The sequence below is a fragment of the Haliotis cracherodii genome, unplaced genomic scaffold (genome assembly GCF_022045235.1).
Source record: "Haliotis cracherodii isolate W230 unplaced genomic scaffold, xgHalCrac1.p SCAF_2, whole genome shotgun sequence".
In the NCBI taxonomy this organism is placed as follows: domain Eukaryota; kingdom Metazoa; phylum Mollusca; class Gastropoda; order Lepetellida; family Haliotidae; genus Haliotis; species Haliotis cracherodii.
The window spans coordinates 42,244,562-42,265,989 of NW_027266275.1; the positions used below are offsets into that span (position 1 = coordinate 42,244,562).

The window sequence follows — 21,428 nt, forward strand, 5'->3', positions numbered from 1 at the left end:
TCCTGAATATCAAATATATTTATGAGGACAGAGACCAGTAGGTATTTAGTTGAAATCAAATCCATACTAAATTCTCAATGTATGTAATAAACATAAACAGCAGGACAGCCTTGACCTCATTTTCGGCGTCGGTCTCGGCGGTTTGATTTAAACCGGAGACGGTTGCAAGTTTCAGGAACAACGTAGTCTTATCATGTTTATTCTTATATTTGATATTCCTACAAAATCGCCGAGCGTGATTAGTCTTTGCACTGGGGTTTTCTAAGAGAATGTATTGGGTGCTCCAAACGCACGATGTGGCCCTCAAGATGCGTTCCGTGTCTATCTTCCATGGTAAATTGAGATGATACTAATTTCAAAGTGAGTTCTACTATCTCCATCATGTTTTTCCTGGAATCGATGTGGGTTTTTTCTTATTTATCTGTACGTGAAGATTTATATGTAGTTGATAGGTTGTATCAGGAGAGACACAGAGACAACCAAATATAGTGTCAAGCCATGCACCCACTTATCGTTGCCTGGAGGTTGTCAAAACATGTAAAATAACCTCATTCATCCAGACGAATACCTTTGCCTTTATTCTGATACACAGGATGTGTCTATTTTAATTCCAATTGTTACTGGAAAACATGTTTGAAGTCCACTTTATCGAGGTTTAACTGTATGCTCATTTACGTGAAGTTAAAACAGCTTTCTCTGAAATTGAATCGTTATGATTTACAAACATGACAATAATGGAATCAAAATGGAATTATTGTGTCACGCTGCGGACAGCCTGGTGGCAAATGTTATTGACATCTTGTTCCTAGGAATAATGCAGCAGGGATGTGATCATACCACACCGTTGTCGACGTACTTGCACCTCAGTTGGGTGCGTAAATTTCAGCAAAACCTCCAAACTAGCGGAAATCAGAAAACAAAGAGACTGGATTAAGTCTGCATTTAGAGATTATTGGCAACAGAACACTGGTTGGTGAGACACGTGGTTTGGCAAATCTGCTCTTGTCAAAGCAGACATTACTGTAATGACACAGGCGCAACAATGGAAGAATTGAAAACAGTACAGCTGTAATGAGCTAGTTCCCAAATATCGCTGTGGACATTGATCGAGCTGACAACTGTTTTTGTCCCCGCTCCATAGATCTTTTCGGTGGTAGATCCTCTCTTTCTATAATTTTATTTTCGGTTTTACAACATAGCCGCCAATACCGTTTATATATTGCTTATTTAAGGGTTGTTCCATTCATAGCAGACCAGCTGAAAAACGGACTGTTTCTTTGTTTGTTTATTTTATAATATAGTAAACTTCTTTTGTGAATGGGTATATTTATGTTTTGCTTAATGTAAAGGAAAAAAAATTCAAATATGTTAAAATCATGACTATGGGTGGATTTTGGTAACTGTCGTATTCATGTAGGAATGGCACCAGGCATACTGATGAAGACACGCAACTGTCTCGCGGCACGGCCGTACCGTGCATGTCGGAAGCTATTACAATCCTGTCTGTCGCTCATTCATACTGTATGAACAAAATTATGAACGGCGTGAAAGTCAACGGGTTAGACTAGCATGTTAGTCACGGTCAAACGGTCCTACTGGTCATTTCACGCACGATATCCGCAGTCATCACGCACGCCCGTGCTAACAAGACGTGTTGGAAATGTTTGCCTAGCTCCCAATACCTGCTCACTGAGTCCCAGAGAGAACGATTGATTGACACACAACTGTCTTGCCTGATCGATTATGTTAATAATTGGAACTTCTGTTCCTCTTCAGGAAGTATATATTTGATTGGTACAGTTTCCAAGGCAAAACTGGCAGTTGCTTTCAATTATATAATCAGCAAATTTTGGATTTGTTTCAAAGAATATCGTGTATGTGTAATATTTTTTAAACTGTGTAATTGGTCTCGCAATCATCCTACACAAATTCACGAAATGAACGGTTTGGGTTATTTTCTGGCGAGGATTTTGGATGTATGGTACAAATGTACAGTATTCTATTTTTTGGTGTCAGAGAAATAAGTTCCTAACAGGGAACAGATACAAGCTATTGCATTTCAAATATCAAACAGTATACTGTGATATAATTCCCTGAGGCTAGACAGAATTAAGGGTACATTGTTTCCGATTAGTTCAAGTGCCTTCGTGACATTACAGAGCGCACGCATCGGCTGAATTTCTGCGTCATTATGTCGGCTTACCTCGTCCTGTTTATGAATAGCATTCGTGGATGGGAAATAGGTTGATGAGTCTGTATTATTTAATAGTTAATTTCTGAAATAATTTTATTTGTATTTTATATTCATTTAACATTTTCGATTTTTAAATAGTTTATGAGAGATGATATAACAGGGAGTAATAGCAATTGTTTGTGGGCATTTCCATAAGATCATTTTATGTGTGGGGCCAGTAACTTAAAACACATTTAGACACACGTTTCAATAAGCGTACAAATTTAGGTTACTCTCTTCGGCACTGGATGGTCTTCATTGTTGACTTTTATGTTGTCGAGTTTATGAACCATTTTTATTTCACCTTTAAAAGGGCCATATACAATCCAATAAAAAAAACGAGCTTCCTATTTATTCTAAAGGCAATAAACACGTTTTTGTGTAAAATACGCAAACTTAAAATCCAAGATAATCCACTAATCCCATTAACATAGTGAAGTGTGAAATCGACATGTATTCACACTGCCTATCTACAATGTCAATATCATACTTTGACACCAAATGTGGGAACAATTTCCAGTTCAGAATTCTCTCCCATTAACAAAAGAGCGAAAGACGTGTTGAGGCTTTTTTTCTATGGCCGAGAAACGACGGCGACCACTTCGTCGAAATACTAACATCTATTCGGCAAATATATCTCCGTGATCAAATATTTCTATTCAGCTGGCTTCTCACTTCGGGGGGTTTCCCTCTTCAAAATGAATTGCAAATTCTTTGAGCGGCCTGCTCGTTATTGTATCCAGAAATAGAATAGTCTCACAATAGTGTTTTAGTAATAACTGTACTCCACGGGTTCGCTGTATATTGCATTTGTATGGGCTTGCTATCCCGGGTGTGAAAACACGGGTAAACCTCGAGAATATCCCATAAACAAGATGACAGCTGACCTCTTTACCCCGGGGGAAGGGGAGTGGTTTGGACTTGTTTTTCTGGGGGTAGGGAAGAGCATAAAAATAGATTTTAAGACGCAGCCTATTTAGTGATTATTGTAGGGCTTGTGTGGCATGTTTATGTTGTCAATATCAGTGAGCGGGACGCACATCATTTCAGTAAGTAAATTATAGGTCACTTGTGCCAAAGTTTGAAATCTATTTCTGCAGGGAAACCTATTTTCTCCAGAATATATAAACGCTCTTTTGCGCTACAAATGCGTGAGGAGGTGCATGCTTACAAACGTATATTGTTACTCTCTTAATTTCCATTTACCTTAAAACTGAGTCGTGACTGAAGGAACGGGCCAGATTAACGGTAAAAAGATAGGTATGATGGTTGGTGCTCGAAAATAGCAAATTGATGACATAATCACAGAAATTAAAAATGCCTTGGGCGGGATAACAGTTGGCCGACATTAAAAAAGGGTACAATTACAGGGGCAGGGTAGATTGCAGGGGTGGGGGTATCAGTGGTTTTACTCGCCCTGCCAGCGGCACTCCGCGTTCCCTACCACCTGAATGGAGAATTACTATGGCCGTGAGACAATAGCAGTACTTAGCGCTTGAGTGACGGAATGTTGACAGGGTTTGACAAGTGGTATTAATTACTGCTGTGTTTTTGTAGCTAGAAAAACAATTTGAAATGACAGCCACAGCATTGCTTTAAATATTTCGCTTGCCACTTGATCACATTTACAGTAGCGATTAATGGTGGATGAGTTGATACTGTTCGGAATGCTGTGTAAACATGAGTCTGCAGTTGTACATATCATGTTGATGTCAGTTCTTGTGCAGTTGTTGATGTCATATGCATAGCAGGTGAATAGCACTTGCACGACATGTTTTTTTGTGTAATGTCATGTCAAAACAGTTGTACATTTCATGACACTATCATTAAGCACATACATCCTATATATAGTAAAATCGGTGCGTTTATAAAAATTGATCATGTTTATCACCTGTCACAGGTAGACATTAACACTGACAGCTGATGGTTATGAGATTACAGTAATATAGGTCATAGCGCGATGAAATATACCAGCTTTGTCAGTTTCATTATGTCTTTAGCAAAAACCAAATCATCTATACAACTGGTTCCTTGCAGTCGGCCCCAATTGGTGTCAAGCCAGGGTTTATGTGCCCCATTGCCCAGTGAAATGTGGTTATTGGGAATATCTTGTTGGTTTCGCTACAGGTACCTGGTCCGGTGCAAGCTGTCAAGGCACACCTGTGAAGTCGTTTAACGCGATCAACATAGGTATATTCACAGCGGGAAATTTCAACCAGTTATTGTACACAAGCGTCTGTAAGCAAAGCGAACATCTTGAAACTGTAGCTAACTGCTTGTTAGGTTTCCCCGAACACGCCACTGTATACCACGTCACCAAATCTCCCCCGAGGGGAAAGAAATGGGAATACATGCAGCAGATCTTGTAGCAGGTAGTGCGTAATAATATACCTTAGCCGCTACACAACACACATCAAAGCACCAGTAGCGAATAAAGTTAGTTTATAGTTAGCTGTAAAAGCAAGAAAAGGTTGGTTGGGAATAGAAATCCTCGGTTTGGAAAGGTATGTCGCCTCTGCTTCAACTCCGGCACAGCTCGACGAGAGGCGGCTTATGGCGCCCGCGATACGCTCGGCCAATCACGGCCCAGGAACAACTTTTAATATGCATGACTCGGGGAAAAGGCCCGAGTGATACAATGGGGTACAATCCTTGTAAGGACTAGAAGCAACAAGCTGGCCGACACGAGATTGTAGCTCACTCCAAGACTTGCGGGTAGGACCTAGTGTGCCTTGGAATAGTTAATATCGATAAAGTATCGTCAGTCAGCCGTGGATCGTGGCAACCACTTTGATCAGCAACTTGAACAGGTAAACACAGGTAGGTGGGTGGGAATGCACCTGTAACTTGACGTAGAAGACGGGCTTGGAAGCTTCTTTCCCTTCTAACCTTGGTGTGGGAGTTGGGTCTGGAGTTGTCCTCTAGTCTACATGGGATGTTTCAGGTGTCCCGGGGCTGGTTGTGTGTGCCGTATGGACAGTGTTGGCTGTGATTGAGGACTTGTCCTGCGTTCAGCTGTTACACTTGGTTAAGGAAGGGAGAAGTCAGACAACCAATAGGACGGAGAGAGAAGCCGTCGACCCTCGCTCACTCAAGCCTATAATGTCGCAGCCCAATAAAGAAGGCAAAGGTATGTCCTGTGTTTTTCACTTTGCTTCGTAATATCTCGCCACGGTTCCTGAATCGGCACTCAAGCAGCAAATCGTCGCCTTGTCAGCGTCAGGATAGTCCTTGCTTCATTTGCCTGTGTCTCTCGTCACATATACATGGTGCTGGGGCGACACGGACACCCGACTATATCTCAGTAGTTAAACAACATATACTCTCAATTGGTAGCGGAGTTTTCTTTAAGATAGCCTGCAAGTAAACACTCTTGTCCTATCGCGTATTTGGTTTGGCAATATTAGTTTGTGATATACGCGTCTGGATTGGGGGTGTTAAATACTCATAACCCCAGCAGCCCGTGATAAACTTGGAGTAACACACCACGGATTACTTTCATCTTAATTTATGCTGCTACCTTTGTTGTGGCATCTTACTTGTGCACCATGTTGACACCGGTAAGTAAAACTGCTTACCATCCTACAGCAAGACATACAACTTTCCTTAATTTACACTTTTTAGATATTTCACTTTCTTTATCCAAAATATTTTATTTTATGGTAAAGTGAAACTTTAGAAAATAGATACATCATTTGTGAACATTTTGAGATATGCCATGTGAGTTTGAAATTTTAATTTATGAAACTTATTTTTTTTCATGATCATTTTTCTACACCTCCAGCTGTATTCTATGTTCCATAATGTATTTAATATATATAATCGATTTTTCCCTTTGATGTTTATAACTTAAATAATTACAAAATTGTGAAATATGTTCATTATTCTGCATGCTGGCTTGCTCAATTGCTATGTTGTGATACATGTGCCCATATAGAATATGTCATTCGTTTTGTATTACTTGTACATTTTCCATGTCAATTCCAAAGTGATTTGATGGCCTGATAATTTTGATGAACCCCCTGTTTTCATGTTATTTTCCCAAGATTGAGTGGAACGTACACTTTCAAGCGAGAGAAAACGCTACAATGAATCAAGTTGCAACCCAGCCCAACATTACTATGGAGAAACCAGGTAGATATATTGAGTTGATCCCACATTGCACCCTGGCATGCTTCGAAGTGTTGTGATGAGCCGTCGAGATGTGATTTCTCTTCACATTACTGCCTCTTCTCTCCGTACATTGTTATATCTACTGATGTGATATTCCGCGTTGACATGCTGTATACTTCTACGACCTGCAGATATTACCTTAAAAGATAGTGACCCTGACACCTCCAGTTAAATACATTAATGTGATAAGTATGTTTAAATTAAACATCCTATAGGGTACTATTTCATATGTGATTTTTATCTAATGACCGACTAAGTAATATGAGTTAGTCTACAAGGCGTGTGTAGGAAGTTGGCGTTGTACAGGGTTATACATTATCCCCTACTCCGTTGACTGCAGATGACACGGGAAGGTCGACATAGTTATCAGTCCGCCGCGGGCTAGTCCTGACCTACGGGTACCCCACGTGTGGAAGGTATTCGCATTTCTACTGTGTGTTGCCATGGCTTAGTTTAGTTTATATTAAGTAAGTAAAACTGTGTTGGTGATTAAGCGGTACAGTCTGAGACTTCTTTATGTCTACTACTTCCGCCTGACACCTGGTTGACAACGGTTATATTCATGTTTAGCGCAGAGGCCTATATGGCCATCAGCCAAGGGCACAACTTCAGTTGATTTTAACAAAATATTTAAAAGAAATTTGTTAATGGCTTAATACTTCATTGAACGTATACTCAAAGTACGCTATGTTGTCTTCTGTAAGTGGCAATTAGAAGTCTATAAGTTCTTTATACCATGAATTCATTATGTTGGTGTTCTCTGGTCATCCCTGGTCATATCTGGTCACCAGGAAGAACGACGTGGTCAGTGAACGAAGTATGAATTATTGGCTTGAACTGCATCATAGGCTCGATGAACCCTGTGTATGATACAAGATGAATATCCGTCACTGTCAGCTGCTACATGTTTGTGCGACACGTCACGAGACATTCAGACATACCGTACATTAATCTAACATAATAGTCCTTCCTTTATCGCCACTTGCTGCATTTTAATTTACACGTTAACGCCGCGATGCAATACTATTCCACTCCCCTAGTGAGATGACTGTATTCTACACTGACTGGATTCAGGCGAACGGTTTAGAAGTACTTTATGATAATTTACATTTCCAGATAGTTAATTTATCCAAATAATGAATATATGATGTATTTAACTATCATCTCAGTTGCATGTGCGCCAAATGGATAATTTTGTATGCTGAAAAGCACTGCTGCATGTTATATTTGGGAAAAACACAGCTACATGCTATATCTGGGAAACACTGATGTATGATATATCCGAGTAACACTGCAATATTATATGTTCGAGAAACCCAGCTATATGATGTTGTTCCCAACAAGTAAGTCTGTGGCATGAATCAGTATGACACATCGATTCTCCTGTCGATTTCACTGTCCCCACTGACACGTATTGAACTGGGATGACATTTGCGGTAGACATCATACTTTAAAATAGTCCCAACTTATGACCCGGGACCTGTCTAGCGCTACATGACAACGGAAAATATGTGCCGTCAACTTGAAGCGACCAGTTTCAATGATTACATTGGTTATATGTTAATATTATAATGACAAACCTATATGGTTATGCTGATGGCTGCCCAATCACAGCTGACAACAGGGAGGTTGTTATCAACACATATTATGAAATCGACCATTAATTCGTGACATGAACGTTTCTGATATTTATGACAGAACCTGAGACAATTCCTTTGGCGTCATATTGTGAAAATAAATATTTCAGAATATGTTTAGACCTCTGAAATAGATATTTATCGTAAAGACAGCAATAGACACCGTCAAGTATGCTGACTGAAATTATTAATGGGTGATAATGAGACTCTGTGTATTGCTACAAAAACGGACATTACCCCCCAACAAGATCAAACCGAAGCAAATCGATCCGGGCTTCCGAAGCGTGAATTCCTGAACATAGTTTTGGTATTGATGACAAGATCGATACTGCATCACTAGACCACTGATCCTGTGTAATGTTTATTCTTTAATTAATCCCATTGAAAGTAGATGATCGATCTCAATTTGTTTTGGTACCATGATCAAATAATAACGAGACTGTTAACGTGTTCTTAACTTGTAGGCAATAAAACATCACAAAGAAGCCATTAAGTTTGCATGATGAAATGTATTTTAATGACTTTCTGTCTGTCGTGATATTACTTGGATTAGAATTATTGATTTATCAACGGTTTCTGTTGACATCCTTGTGGAATTTTAGTATATATGATATATTTACCACTATCTACATTCATTTAGATCCTGATGTAAACATGTTTTCTCCGCGATGATATGCATTAACGTCTCTGTGTCAGTAGTTGTTTCCACGTCTGCCAGTTCGTACAAGATCAAAATAAATATGTGTGGTGTGGTGTGGTGTGGTGTGGTGTGGTGTGTGTGTAAAGTGCAATAGCAAGGGAGAAATGGTCATATGTTTTGTAGTTTTTCAAATGAATATGGGACCATAATAAACACGCACAAACTCTAATGACACTTCGGCATGTTGCTAATTTACTCTAATTGACAGGTGCAATAGTCGCCTCCTTTCTTACGGATCCCAAGAGAAATGTCTGAATTATTAACCATATTTCCCATGAATAAATAAGCCACGATTGTTGTGTCATCTCCGTTGACAATTACTGCTGGTTTGTTTCTAAGAAGGGAATAATAGGGAAGAAAACACCAGTACTCAAGGAGCCCTGAAGTGCTGCCGAGCGGCCGAGAATTATGACTTATTTATAACCTATCTCTTCTTTGTCTGTATACAATTAATGGTAAAGGACACAACACCTCTCCTTGTGGTCGGCTTATATTTCCATATAATTGTTACTTTAAAAAACGTCCATCCTTAATGGAGAAACATTACCAAGACTACCATTTATAGCTGTCAGCAATGAATATTGCTAATTATTTATGAACAGATATAAAAGAATAATTAACATTTGTTTTAATGCATGTTTGATACTTCAGAACAAACAAGGGATAAGTGGAGGTCGTCCGTTTCAGCTCATGTCTTAGTTTTACTCATGATACACAATGTACTGTGCTGTAACGTATAAATAGTTTATTTGTTTGTGGTGCAATGTTTAGTCAGAGGTGACGTAAAGAAACATGCTGATGACGATTTAAATTGACAAGAGTGCATGATTCCGCTAGGATTCCATCTAATGCTCATCTACTTGGAATGTACTGTATTTGAAATATCAATGCAGACATCAGCTCTTATCAAGCCAGGCAGGGAACAGATGTATAGGGAAACATACAATATCGAGCATAAATGCTGTTGTGTCTATTTCCATTAACAATACGCATGTAATTGGCATCTTTTTGACATCATCAGTGCACACATTCCATTTAGTGGCAAGCCATTCACCTGATTCATTTAACAATTTGTCTGTTTATTGCTTGACTGACAGCAGTTAACCAAAATTGCAATGAACTAGATCGACTGACACAGTGCAGAAACAGTTTATGAACTAGCCCGTCGTGTCAATATTGACCAATATTTAATGTCTTTATATGTGACGTTGCTGTTGGAATTGGTTTATACAGCGACTGTGTAAGCTCTTCGGGGTTCATAAGGACATCACGGAACCCCAGGGCTCCATAGGTTCTGCGTCGAGTGAACACACATAAGATGTACAGTATTGTTTTCAGTTGATACCTCTCTTCATTGATCTTGGTAGGGCCATTCTCCGAACAAGTCACTGGGACGTGTGTGTCGCCATGATGGTTGAGTGAAGATACAGTGTATGTGTAAAAGGTTTTGCTCAAAGAACTCCATGGGTGATAATACTACTTTTCAGCTTATGGTCACGGTATTTGTATGTTCAGTGCTATAGGTATACTTGGGACAGGTGATTATGTTGTGCAGGTCCTACAATGGACCATCAATATAGGCGTGTTTCATTCTTGTTTGGTGACCACATGTTCTCTTTTTATAAAGGTCTTGTTTTGAAAAATTGAAATGTCTTCTACTTCATCAATCTGTCACGTCAGGGGAACGACTGCATCCCGTGTGTAAAGAAATCATCAAGTTACCATTAAAAGAAATATAGTCCTTTTAGAAGGAAATAGCCTAAGAAAATATAAATCGACTTTGATCGTTGGGACACAAGGTAAACTGGTCTACACTAAGATAACAATATGGCGACTCTTGTATACCCGGTCTTCAATCCCCTGGTAATGACATATATTTGCCTGTCAGGATTTTATCCAACTTTTGTCTACTGACTCGTGAATAGGATCAACCTGTCATTTAGCCATATTGTAATTCAAGTCGGTATTTCTTTGTCAAATGAACTATGTTCCTTCTTTTGATGATAACCTTTCTTGTATAAAAAATATCCCAAACCATTTGCAGTGTGTTGCAGAAGTCTAGCCAAGCAGAAACTCGCATATATGAGGCTATATCTGCCGATAAGCTGTTTAAGAAGTGTTTTCAGTAGGTTCTATTGGGCAATGAGGGAGAATGATGGTAGATTCACCCTTGTGTGACGAACGCTCTTTCAGAATCGCTCAACTATCACATGTTTGGGCCATCAAAGTTTTCAACAAGGATCCCATGCTGGGCCCAAACCAACTAGCAGTATTAGACTCCCCACAATAGCATAAGCCCGAGCATACATAGAACAAGATGTCTCTCAGTCTGGATTTGTCAGCAGAATTGAAGTGCAGGGGGTTGATTCGACAGACAACAGTTCCTTTGTAGCAGAAGGTTTTTCTATTGAGAATCGTAGAAATATGTTCGCCTCCAAGTCTTTTATTCCTCCTGTCAAGTCATTTTGACTCATTTTTGCCAACCATAGGGGTTCCAAATTGGTAGGGTGGTTCATGTGGGTAAGACAATATGGTTTTGAGACGTGACACTTGTCTCGAGGACCGACATCCTCTTCTGTGGAGGCTAACACAAGTGAGGGCAAAAAGTTTTCAGGATTGCTATGAAAGTGTGGAATGGCGAAATTGTTTAATAGTGGGTGGACATTTAGTGTCAATAAAAAATTGTATGAAAACACGATCTACACTGCCTGTTTCCCAAAATCGCCCATTTTGAGTTCGCCAGATACAAACCAATGTACATAGTATGTCATAATGAAATAGACATCTTAACCGACGGATGTTTTACGGAGATTTTGAACGTTTAACGTGTGTAAACACGTCCACTTTGCATCATATATATTAAAGAACATATCATCCCGCATGTTACTGACTGCCATGTACATGTCTTGTGTAAGATCCTACTCTGAATATGTAGTCTTTACAACGTTCATTAAGCTGACAAAACCACTACCATCAATTGTCAGAATACTACAGCTCCTAGTGTAAGTAATACCACTGGGGTGTTGGGTCCGATTGAATCCAACATGAAGCGTGTCATTATTCAAGATATTGTATTCCTTCTCAGTCAGGTGTCTCAACTTGTTTCACACATGCCCTTCTGAATACACCATCGTCAATTACCCCATTCCCCGAGCCAGACATCTTTTGTCTTTGCTGACAAAAAGAACCTCCAATAGATTTTTAAATTATCTTTTCAAATGGGAATTGGTGTGTCTTATGTCGTCATTACAGGCAGGGAGGATATAATCCGTGGATTTGGATGTACCCCCAGGGGACACGCCCAGTGAGGTGGTTGATCCCTTACTATTTAGGTTTATTTATAGAACTACCAGAACAGGGTTTGTGCTCCGCTACACCAGATGAGGGCAGGGTTGATAGTGAACATCGTAATCTTGCAATTTAGGATCAGGGGATAACTTTGAAATTGGCAATCGTTTGATGTTTTCATTAATGGCTTGTGGAAGCTTAGTTCAAAGTTCTGTTGGTCGGATGTATTTACGTATGTTTTAACGTTTGAAATTATCAATTGCAGAGTTTATTTATCACTTAAAAGTTAAGGGTACAGAGACGTTTAAAACACTGGATACTGGAACTTTGTTTGAGACTTGGAAACTTTGACTTTAAATAAAACATCATAACTGGAAACAGTATACCAATATCGCCATTCGTTTGCTTTGTGAGGAATGTAGACTGTTTGAACTTTTCACAACAAGAGACGCATGGCGTGGTGGTGTTACAAGGTCATCGTGGGCCTAAAAAGCAATTTCGACCAGTACCTGAATTCATTTGAGCTATTAGCAAAGTAGTTACTGTCGATAAGCATTGTGCGAGAGTCATCAGCCATTTTGGCAGATTGTATAGGAGTGAGGGTGACGGGCAGGGGCCTGGGTGTGACAATTGTGCCTTTGGAGTGGACTCCTGCTCTGCTCTCTCAGTGAATGGCCAGCGGGTATTATTGCTGGTACAGGCCCTGGCATTGCACTCTATAGGAGTGTTAGTGAATGTTGCCTTTATGTCTTACAGTGCAGATTTTTGTGTTGTAAACACTGACGTACCCTCTCCCCAAACGGTGCCCCACTCCCCCGAGAAACCTTGCTTGTTAAATACTGTGTGTATTGACTGTCACCTTTGAAGTGTTAACAGTAAAGATTTGCCCATTCAGGTACGTTCAGTGTATAAATGTATTATCAATTGCAATATTGCTTGTACTACCGACCTCTGAACCGAGGGTGCTACCGTACTAGAATAGCTTGCACTTCAACCGCGATCAGGCGTCCCATAGACGGAGACCATAATTGACAATGAAACCTATCGTAAGCAAACAGGTAAAGGAAAGCATATTCAACCAGATGAAAGTAATGGTAAGCTTTATTGTAACACCTAGAATGTATAGCTTTTTCTTCATTGAGTATAACTCTTTCTGTGTGAATTAATTACATCAATAACGAATATGTGATTACGACGTTGAGACGGCAGCGAGGCCAGACTGGCAAGGTCAGCAAAGTTGTGAATGTTACGTGTGAGTGAGTCTCTAACTAAAGCATTTCAAGTGGGTGTTGAAAGTCCTTCATCATCCAACACTGGCTCCGTTTATTTTGATCGCGACTCGACCAAGCATGGCCGCCGTTGAGGCCACGCAAAGTAGAGCCGCTTACCTGTTTGGCGGACTGAACATCACGGCGGAATGTGGCGTGGAAACCTTCGCATGGCATCCAGCGGGTCTCTATGCCAACGTATTGTCATTCAAATAAACTCGCAGGGGGTTAGGGGGGTGAAGAAGACATTAAACTGGTCTACGAGGGCAAAATTACAACGGGGCTCCCATCACAGCGCTTTCAGTCGGGGCTTTTATTATGCTTGCCCCAGGCGAAATAAATGGCAGATATAAAAGATAGACCCGATGATAAATTGGGTTGTCGGTGGGAGCGAAGGCTTCTGCGCTGGTCGCATTTCTTTACCTCGAGCCATTTTGACACCTGATTTCAGGCCCTCGCCTTCTCTCGTTCCCCCGTTTTGGGATGGCTCGGAAAGGAGGAGATTGTTTATGATAAAACCCGAACCCTTTGTGTTGAACAAGGTGTAGCTTGAGGAAATACTCTACTCTGGTAACACTAGATCTGAAGCAGTGGTGTAAAGAACAAGCAGGATTAATTACGTAACTTAAGCTGGTATTTACTGCATCAGTAGGTACCTGTATTCACTAATTAAACAGGTCTTGCTAGTCGCTGTACGACACGCATACCTTCGTCCTGTTATAGAACCGTGGGTGGGTGTCTTAGGCACCACCCCGGGTAGATGTAGGGCACGGTTCAGGGTGAATTGTGGAATCTACAGGTGTGTCCTCTCACAGCTGAGGGTGCCCCTCCACACCTGTAATGTGGACATAATTCAGATCAATAATCCCTTCTAATCCTAATGTCACTGAAGACATGCTGTCTCGAAACTTCATTGAAATACAACCTTTATAGTTTATGTATTCCAGTCTTTAAGATTTATGGTGTTATTGAAATTACGTGTTTCCGAAACCTGTTTACACATTTGTCCCAATGTTTGTAGACTAAATGAACCTACTTATAGATACATTATACCACTGATTCGTGATTCTGCGTTGTTTGCATTAGCAGAACGAATGGTTCACCAAAATAATACCGACTGTTTGAGTCCACTCGTGTTCGGGCCGGTGCTGACCTGTCTCGGAGGTCAAAGCAATAAGTGGACAACTCCTGCAGTGCTTGCAACAATAACTGTTCAGTGACCATTAGCTTGTGCGTCGCTTACCCCAAGTAGTCATCACCCGTCCAACAGCATGATGGCCGCCCTTCCTTCACCCACCCATTGTCATACCTACTTCACTTGTCACCTTCCACATGACAAGACACACACACACAACCCCCATGCCCCCCTCCTCCCCCCAGTGTCCATCGTACTGTTGTCATGACACTGTCATTGCCCTAGCAACAACGTCCTGACTATCCCTCCGAATTGACCTGCTCTGTTTGAAAGGTCCAAACAGTCGTAGCAGTTTACAATTCTTTAACCCCGATTACAATTAGTGTGTAAACAGCATCAAATTAATTAAGTATCTCCGACTCTGTTTGCTCTTAGGAATTAGATTGGATTAAGTTGAATGCCGATTAAACCCCGGTGTCATTAGTTTAATTATTGTTATTGTGATGTTAATGACGAATTCAGAGGGGTTATACATTACTTTCAACTTGTTTCACATCTTTAACGACTGGGAATTCCAAGAAAGGATTAGACGTATCAAATCGATGTCAATCTACCATTTCAGCTGCATTCCCAGGGTCTGAACAATACACATGACCCAGTTTTCTTATTCTCCGTGTCAGTTGAACAGATCTTCAGTGTAATATGAACATATTTTCAGTGTTATATGAACATATTTTCAGTGTGATATGATCAATATACCATCACTGTCATATGAACATATCCCCCGTGTCATATGACATATCTTCAGTATAATTATGATGGAGTGTTCTTTAACGCCGCACTCAGCAATATTCCAGCTATATGACGGTAGTGTAATATGAACATAATACCATCATTGTCATATGAACATGATGCCATCGATGTCATATGACCATATCCTCAGTGTAATATGAACATAATACCATCATTGTCACATGAACATATCCCCCGTGTCATATGACCATATCCTCGGTGTAATATGAACATAATACCATCATTGTCACATGAACTTATCCTCAGCGTCATATAACAAATCCTCAATGTAATATGAACATAATACCATCATTGTCACATGAACATGCCCCCCGTGTCATATGACATATCTTCAGTGTAATATGAACATAAAACCATCATTGTCACATGAACATATCCTCAGCGTCATATGACATATCTTCAGTGTAATATGAACATAATACCATCATTGTCACATGAACATATCCTCTGCGTCATATAACATATCTTCAGTGTAATATGAACAGAATACCATTATTGTCACATGAACATATCTCAGTGTCATATAACATATCTTCAATGTAATATGGACATGATACCACCATTGTCATATAAACATATCCTTAGTGTCATATAATATATCTTAAGTGTAATGTGAACATAATACCATCATTGTCATATGAACATATCCCCAGTGTCATATTGACATATCTGCAGTGTTATATCTTCCAAGAAAGGATTAGACGTATCAAATCGGTGTCAATCTACAGTTTCAGCTGCGTTTCCAGGGTCTGAACAATATACATGACCCAGTTTCCTTATTCCCCGTGTCATGTGAACAGATCTTCAGTGTAATATGAACATATTTTCGGTGTAATATGAACATAATCCCATCATTGTCATATGAACATTTCCTCAGCGTCATATGAACATAATAACCATCAATGTCATATGAACATATCCTCAATGTAATATGAGCCTAATGCCATCATTGTCATATGAACATATCCCCCGTGTCATATAACATATCTTCAGTGTAATATGAACATAATACCATCATTGTCATATGAACATTTCCCCCGTGTCATATGACATATCTTCAGTGGAATATTAACATGATAATAATATGACAGTATAGACCTTCCACCACCGCTTCCTTGTACTGACATTATCCAATGTTGTATCACGAGACGGTTAATGGAAATATGTGGTGGTTAAGTTTCGAATACTGTGTTGTGTTTTATTTGGATGTGTTGTTACCAATAACCGATTTACAGTGTTCCTCACAAACTGGTTCCTTCCTATCCAATTTTAAAACCAAATTTGGTATTTTTTATCTTACTACATATACAATGAATGACACTCTAGAACGTTCCATATGAACATTCCAAATACTTGACTTACAGCACTGCGTTCATGACACTATCTTTCTTGAGAGACAAATCCGGAGAAATAATCTAAGAATGTCAGTCATTGCTATGATTTAGATGAGAATAGTGTTAGTGCAGCTGTCGGAGTGTGATTCATGATGAGATCGGTAAACGATGTATCAGTCAGGGACTATATGTAATCGTATTTCCGCTTCGATGTCAGTTGCATGTTGCATGGTTCGAAATATACAACGATTAATCATAGTGTGAAACATCAATTCACGTCAGCGTACATGGCTTGTTCATAGCCTGTAATTACCACATGTAGCAGCTTGGGGAGTCTTACAATCCCTATTTTGTTTTGTTTTTCTATTTCCTTTAATTATCTAAACGATAGAATATCGATATCTGTGATCATATTCTGACATGCTGTCACTGCTGGACCTACGATGTCATTGCACGAAACAATGGTCCCTGACTGTCAAAGCATTTGCAGTGTCATATTTTTTCACTCTTCACATATATATAAATATAAATATAGATGAATTTAAATAACATATTGTTTCAATCGAAAAGTTAAGATCCTTGTTTTAGTTTTCAACCATTATTCTTGTATCATAAATTGGTAAACTGACATCGAAAACATTCTTCATGTGAGTCATGGTCCTATGATAATTTTATAATTATATTGCATGAATAGGGTTTGCCATTTAAATTGGTTGAGGACTGACTCCGGTAAACATTGATTCTATGTCACAGACACAGTGTGACAACTTGTCATTTTCACACTTGTGTGTGTCAGAATACAGCGACAGGCCGTATCCATGTATGTTCGTAGAATATATCATGTATATCATTCCATCATCACAGGACATAGGACTGAATATGATGTGCGGAACAAGTTTGCATACATCACGTACAAAGCCCATAAGGCCTCGTTGTATTTCTGTACTTCCTTGTGGAGGAAAGTGTTTAATGTTTCAGTCGAGGAGATTCGGACTTGTTTGTAGTCGATATGCATTCATTTGAAAAAAAAACTATTTAAACTGCATTTTGTGAATACATTCATATGTCATTAGTTTAGTATTATTTGTTGAGGGTTACTTGAGTCGTATCGTAATGGACATATCTGACAACAACAAGCTGTCCGATTCATGTGATATATGAGATAAACTGTGTGTTTATGGTATAGGACAATGTGTAACATACAAAAAGTATTTACTGTCTCTTTCTTGCTTGAATATTTAAGTTTTGTGCCACGGGCTAAGACCTAAGAATGCGAGGCAATGTATTCGTTTACAGAAAGAAGAAGAATCTATTTGGGATTTGAAAGCCATTTTATATTGAAAATGATGACCGTCGAATTCCTCTTTTGATGACAAAGGATGATCACTCAAGCGGACACAACAACACTCGACAGGGATCGACCTTACCTACAGATTGCAGAATCGTATTGAAAATAGGTTCCTGAGCAATTACAGCTGACAAAGACCGCTCCTCTACAGTTTCAAAACACATTTGTACACCACCAGAATTTTATCAACTAGCCAAAATAGTTTCCATTCTCTTGAAACAAACCTGGGGCAAAGCAAGGTTGGGGCTAGGCAGTCCATTTTTTGGAGATTTTATAGAGGCCGAATAAATAGGTTCGTGTGCTGTATTTTATGTAACTGTTTAGTCAGCGGTGTAGGAAGTACAGACTTTGTTGTATCCCCCACCTTGTGAAGGAGACTCACACCCCGGCTACATCTGTAGACCTGTGAATGACTTTCTTGTCGTATAATAAGACCATATCGTACCTCTGACTACAGGGTTTCTTCTTACTAATTAAATACGTGTGGTCTTAACCTGTGGAAGTGTGTGAAGAATAGAACCAAAATGTTAACTGCTACTGCTACTAAAACTCCCATGTGTTCACTGTCATTGTGAAGGCATTTGTCTAATATTAATATGAAAACATTTGGACTTAAAGTATGTTGGTGTGTAAGATAAGACGAATAACAGTCCTGTTTCCGTGTACGTAAATTGTATGTCAGACGGAGAGGCGCACCGCCGCTTGATTAATGGGTAGTTCCCTTTTTCCACACAGACAACATTTATTGTAGGTTGTAGAATTCCGCTGTAGATTATGCTTGTGATTTGGCGCTGGTGTCGGTAATGACGTCCTGCCAGGGACCGATACATCACCAGATAGAACGCTGTCCTCTGTTCGTACCTGGCGGGACTCCTTTGATGCCTAATCAGCGTTTTAATGTTCATTCACCAAAATATATCCCCCCTCTCCCACACACCCGTTTATACCACCTGGATAGACCTTCCCGGTGTGAGGAAAGACGGTACTTGATTTGACATAATGGCGTTGTTTTGAAGGATTTTGACAGTGTGCATCTGTAACCTTTTACAGCTGTGTGTATCTGTATCTTTAATTGATGAAAAGACGTGTCATTTCATTATTATAGAATATCCTAAACAACGTGTGGTAATATTACCAATATTTCTCACTGTATATAGGCTTAAATTTGTTGATTATGTTGTTATTTAATTATTCAATTATATAATCTTGATGTTTTGAGAATCTTCGGATTTGTGTGGAGGAAATAAAGGCATTCGTTCATTCATTCATTCATTCTGTAAGATTTGACAACAGTGTGTATCTGTAAGGTTTGACAACATTATGTATCTGTAACATTTGACAACAGTGTGTATTTGTAACATTTGACAACAGTATGTATCTGTAACATTTGACAACAGTGTGTATTTGTAACATTTGACAACATTATGTATCTGTAACATTTGACAACAGTGTGTATTTGTAACATTTGACAACAGTATGTATCTGTAGCATTTGAGAACAGTTTGAATTTGTAACATTTGACAACATTATGTATCTGTAACATTTGACAACAGTGTGTATTTGTAACATTTGACAACAGTGTGTATCTGTAACATTTGACAACAGTGTGTATATGTAAGATTTAGGAACGGTGTATATCTGTAAGATTTGGCAAAAGTAAGCAGCTGTAAGATTTGAGAACAGTGTGTATCTGTAAGATTTGAGAACAGTGTGTATCTGTAAGATTTGACAACATTGTGTATTTGTAACATTTGGCAACAGTTTGTATCAGTAACATTTGACAACAGTGTGTATTTGTAACATTTGACAACAGTGTGTATCTGTAACATTTGGGAACGGTGTGTATCTGTAACATTTGACAACAATGTGTATTTGTAACATCTGACAACAGTGTGTATCTGTAAGATTTGACAACATTATGTATCTGTAATATTTGACAACAGTATGTATCTGTAAGATTTGACAACAGTATGTATCTGTAAGATTTGAGAACAGTTTGTATTTGTAACATTTGACAACAGTGTGTATCTGTAAGATTTAGCAAAAGTATGCATCTGTAGTATTTGAGAACAGTGTGTATCTGTAAGATTTGAGAACAGTGTGTATCTGTAAGATTTGAGAACGGCGTGTATCTGTACGATTTGAGAACGGCGTGTATCTGTAAGATTCGACAGCAGTGTGTATCTGTAGGATTTGAGAACAGTGTGTATCTGTAAGATTTGAGAACAGCGTGTATCTGTAAGATTTGAGAACAGCGTGTATCTGTAGGATTTGAGAACAGTGTGTATCTCTAATATTTGACAACAGCGTGTATCTGTAAGATTTGAGAACAGTGTGTATCTCTAAGATTTCACAACAGTGTGTATCTGTAAGATTTGAGAACGGCGTGTATCTGTAAGATTTGACAGCAGTGTGTATCTACAAGATTTGAGAACAGTGTGTATCTGTAAGATTTGACAACAGCGTGTATCTGTAGGATTTGAGAACAGTGTGTATCTCTAAGATTTGACAACAGTGTGTATCTGTAAGATTTGGTTACAATATGTATCTATAAGATTTGACAGCAGTATGTATCTGTAACATTTGACAACAGTGTGTATCTGTAAGATTTGAGAACAGCGTGTATCTCTAATATTTGACAACAGTGTGTATCTATAAGATTTGACAGCAGTATGTAATAATAATGGTTTTCTATACGTTTATGACAGTGTACAGTTAGAAGATTGGTGTAGCCTAGAGGTAAATAGTTCGCTCGTCAAACCGAAGGCACGGGTTCGATGCCCCGCAAGGGCGCAATATGGGAAGTGTATTTCTGGTGTACCCTGCTTTCAAATAGCTGGAATATGCAAAAGGAGGCATGACACCCTATTCACTCACTCATGACGAATTCCCCATTAACCTCGATCTCGAGTTGCATTAGTCTTAACGCTGAAATACTGTCGCGCCATTGCCCTTTGTAAGTTAGTGCCTTTGTGCTTTTCTCAGTTCATGCAGTGGTGTTGTGAAAAGATGTATGCCCAAGCTATCAGGAACTGCTGGTCCTGGGTTCGAATCTCACGACAAAGTATTTTGTTAAAAGTGGCGTTAATCCCCTGCGCAACTCGGTTATTCAGATACGTAATACTATACATGTACGCACCTGCAAAATCATGTTAACGTAAGCACTTAATGATGAAAGATATTAAATTCCCGCGAAATTTAGGCTTATGTGCATATGGACCACCTAATGGTAACTTTACCTCTGTCAACGAGGAAAACAGTTTCTTCCTCACATTGATTGCGACCGTCGGGGAAGTCTTTTTGTTCTCCATAAAATTTCGATCCGAATTTTGAAATCAGATATCCAAGCGTACGACCTTTCATATAAATCATTTGAGTCATGTGAATATCGTGTATAGATGCCGGGTCGTGTTGCAGGGGCTGCCCATACATCACGTCAACAGACAGTGGCAGTAGTGCAATTGACACATGTAGATTTCCGTGTGTCGTGTCAGTCAGG

General features: G+C 39.3%; 1 protein-coding gene across 6 annotated transcripts in view; it reads left to right on the forward strand.

Annotated features, from left to right (window-relative positions):
* The first annotated feature begins 4,856 nt into the window (after nucleotides 1–4,856).
* The window catches only part of LOC139468118 (paired box protein Pax-2a-like), an 86,261-nt gene continuing 69,689 nt past the window's right edge, over nucleotides 4,857–21,428 (forward strand). The window contains exons 1-2 of one of the 6 annotated variants that reach the window (XM_071249868.1): nucleotides 4,857–5,053; nucleotides 5,178–5,363. In XM_071249868.1, the coding sequence (XP_071105969.1) occupies nucleotides 5,336–5,363 (28 nt within the window). In that variant the 5' untranslated portion in view covers nucleotides 4,857–5,053; nucleotides 5,178–5,335. Of the gene's footprint in view, nucleotides 5,054–5,177; nucleotides 5,364–5,475; nucleotides 5,794–6,279; nucleotides 6,368–21,428 lie in introns of those variants that run through there. The other 5 variants (XM_071249870.1, XM_071249871.1, XM_071249867.1 and 2 more) reach the window with 5 other exon arrangements.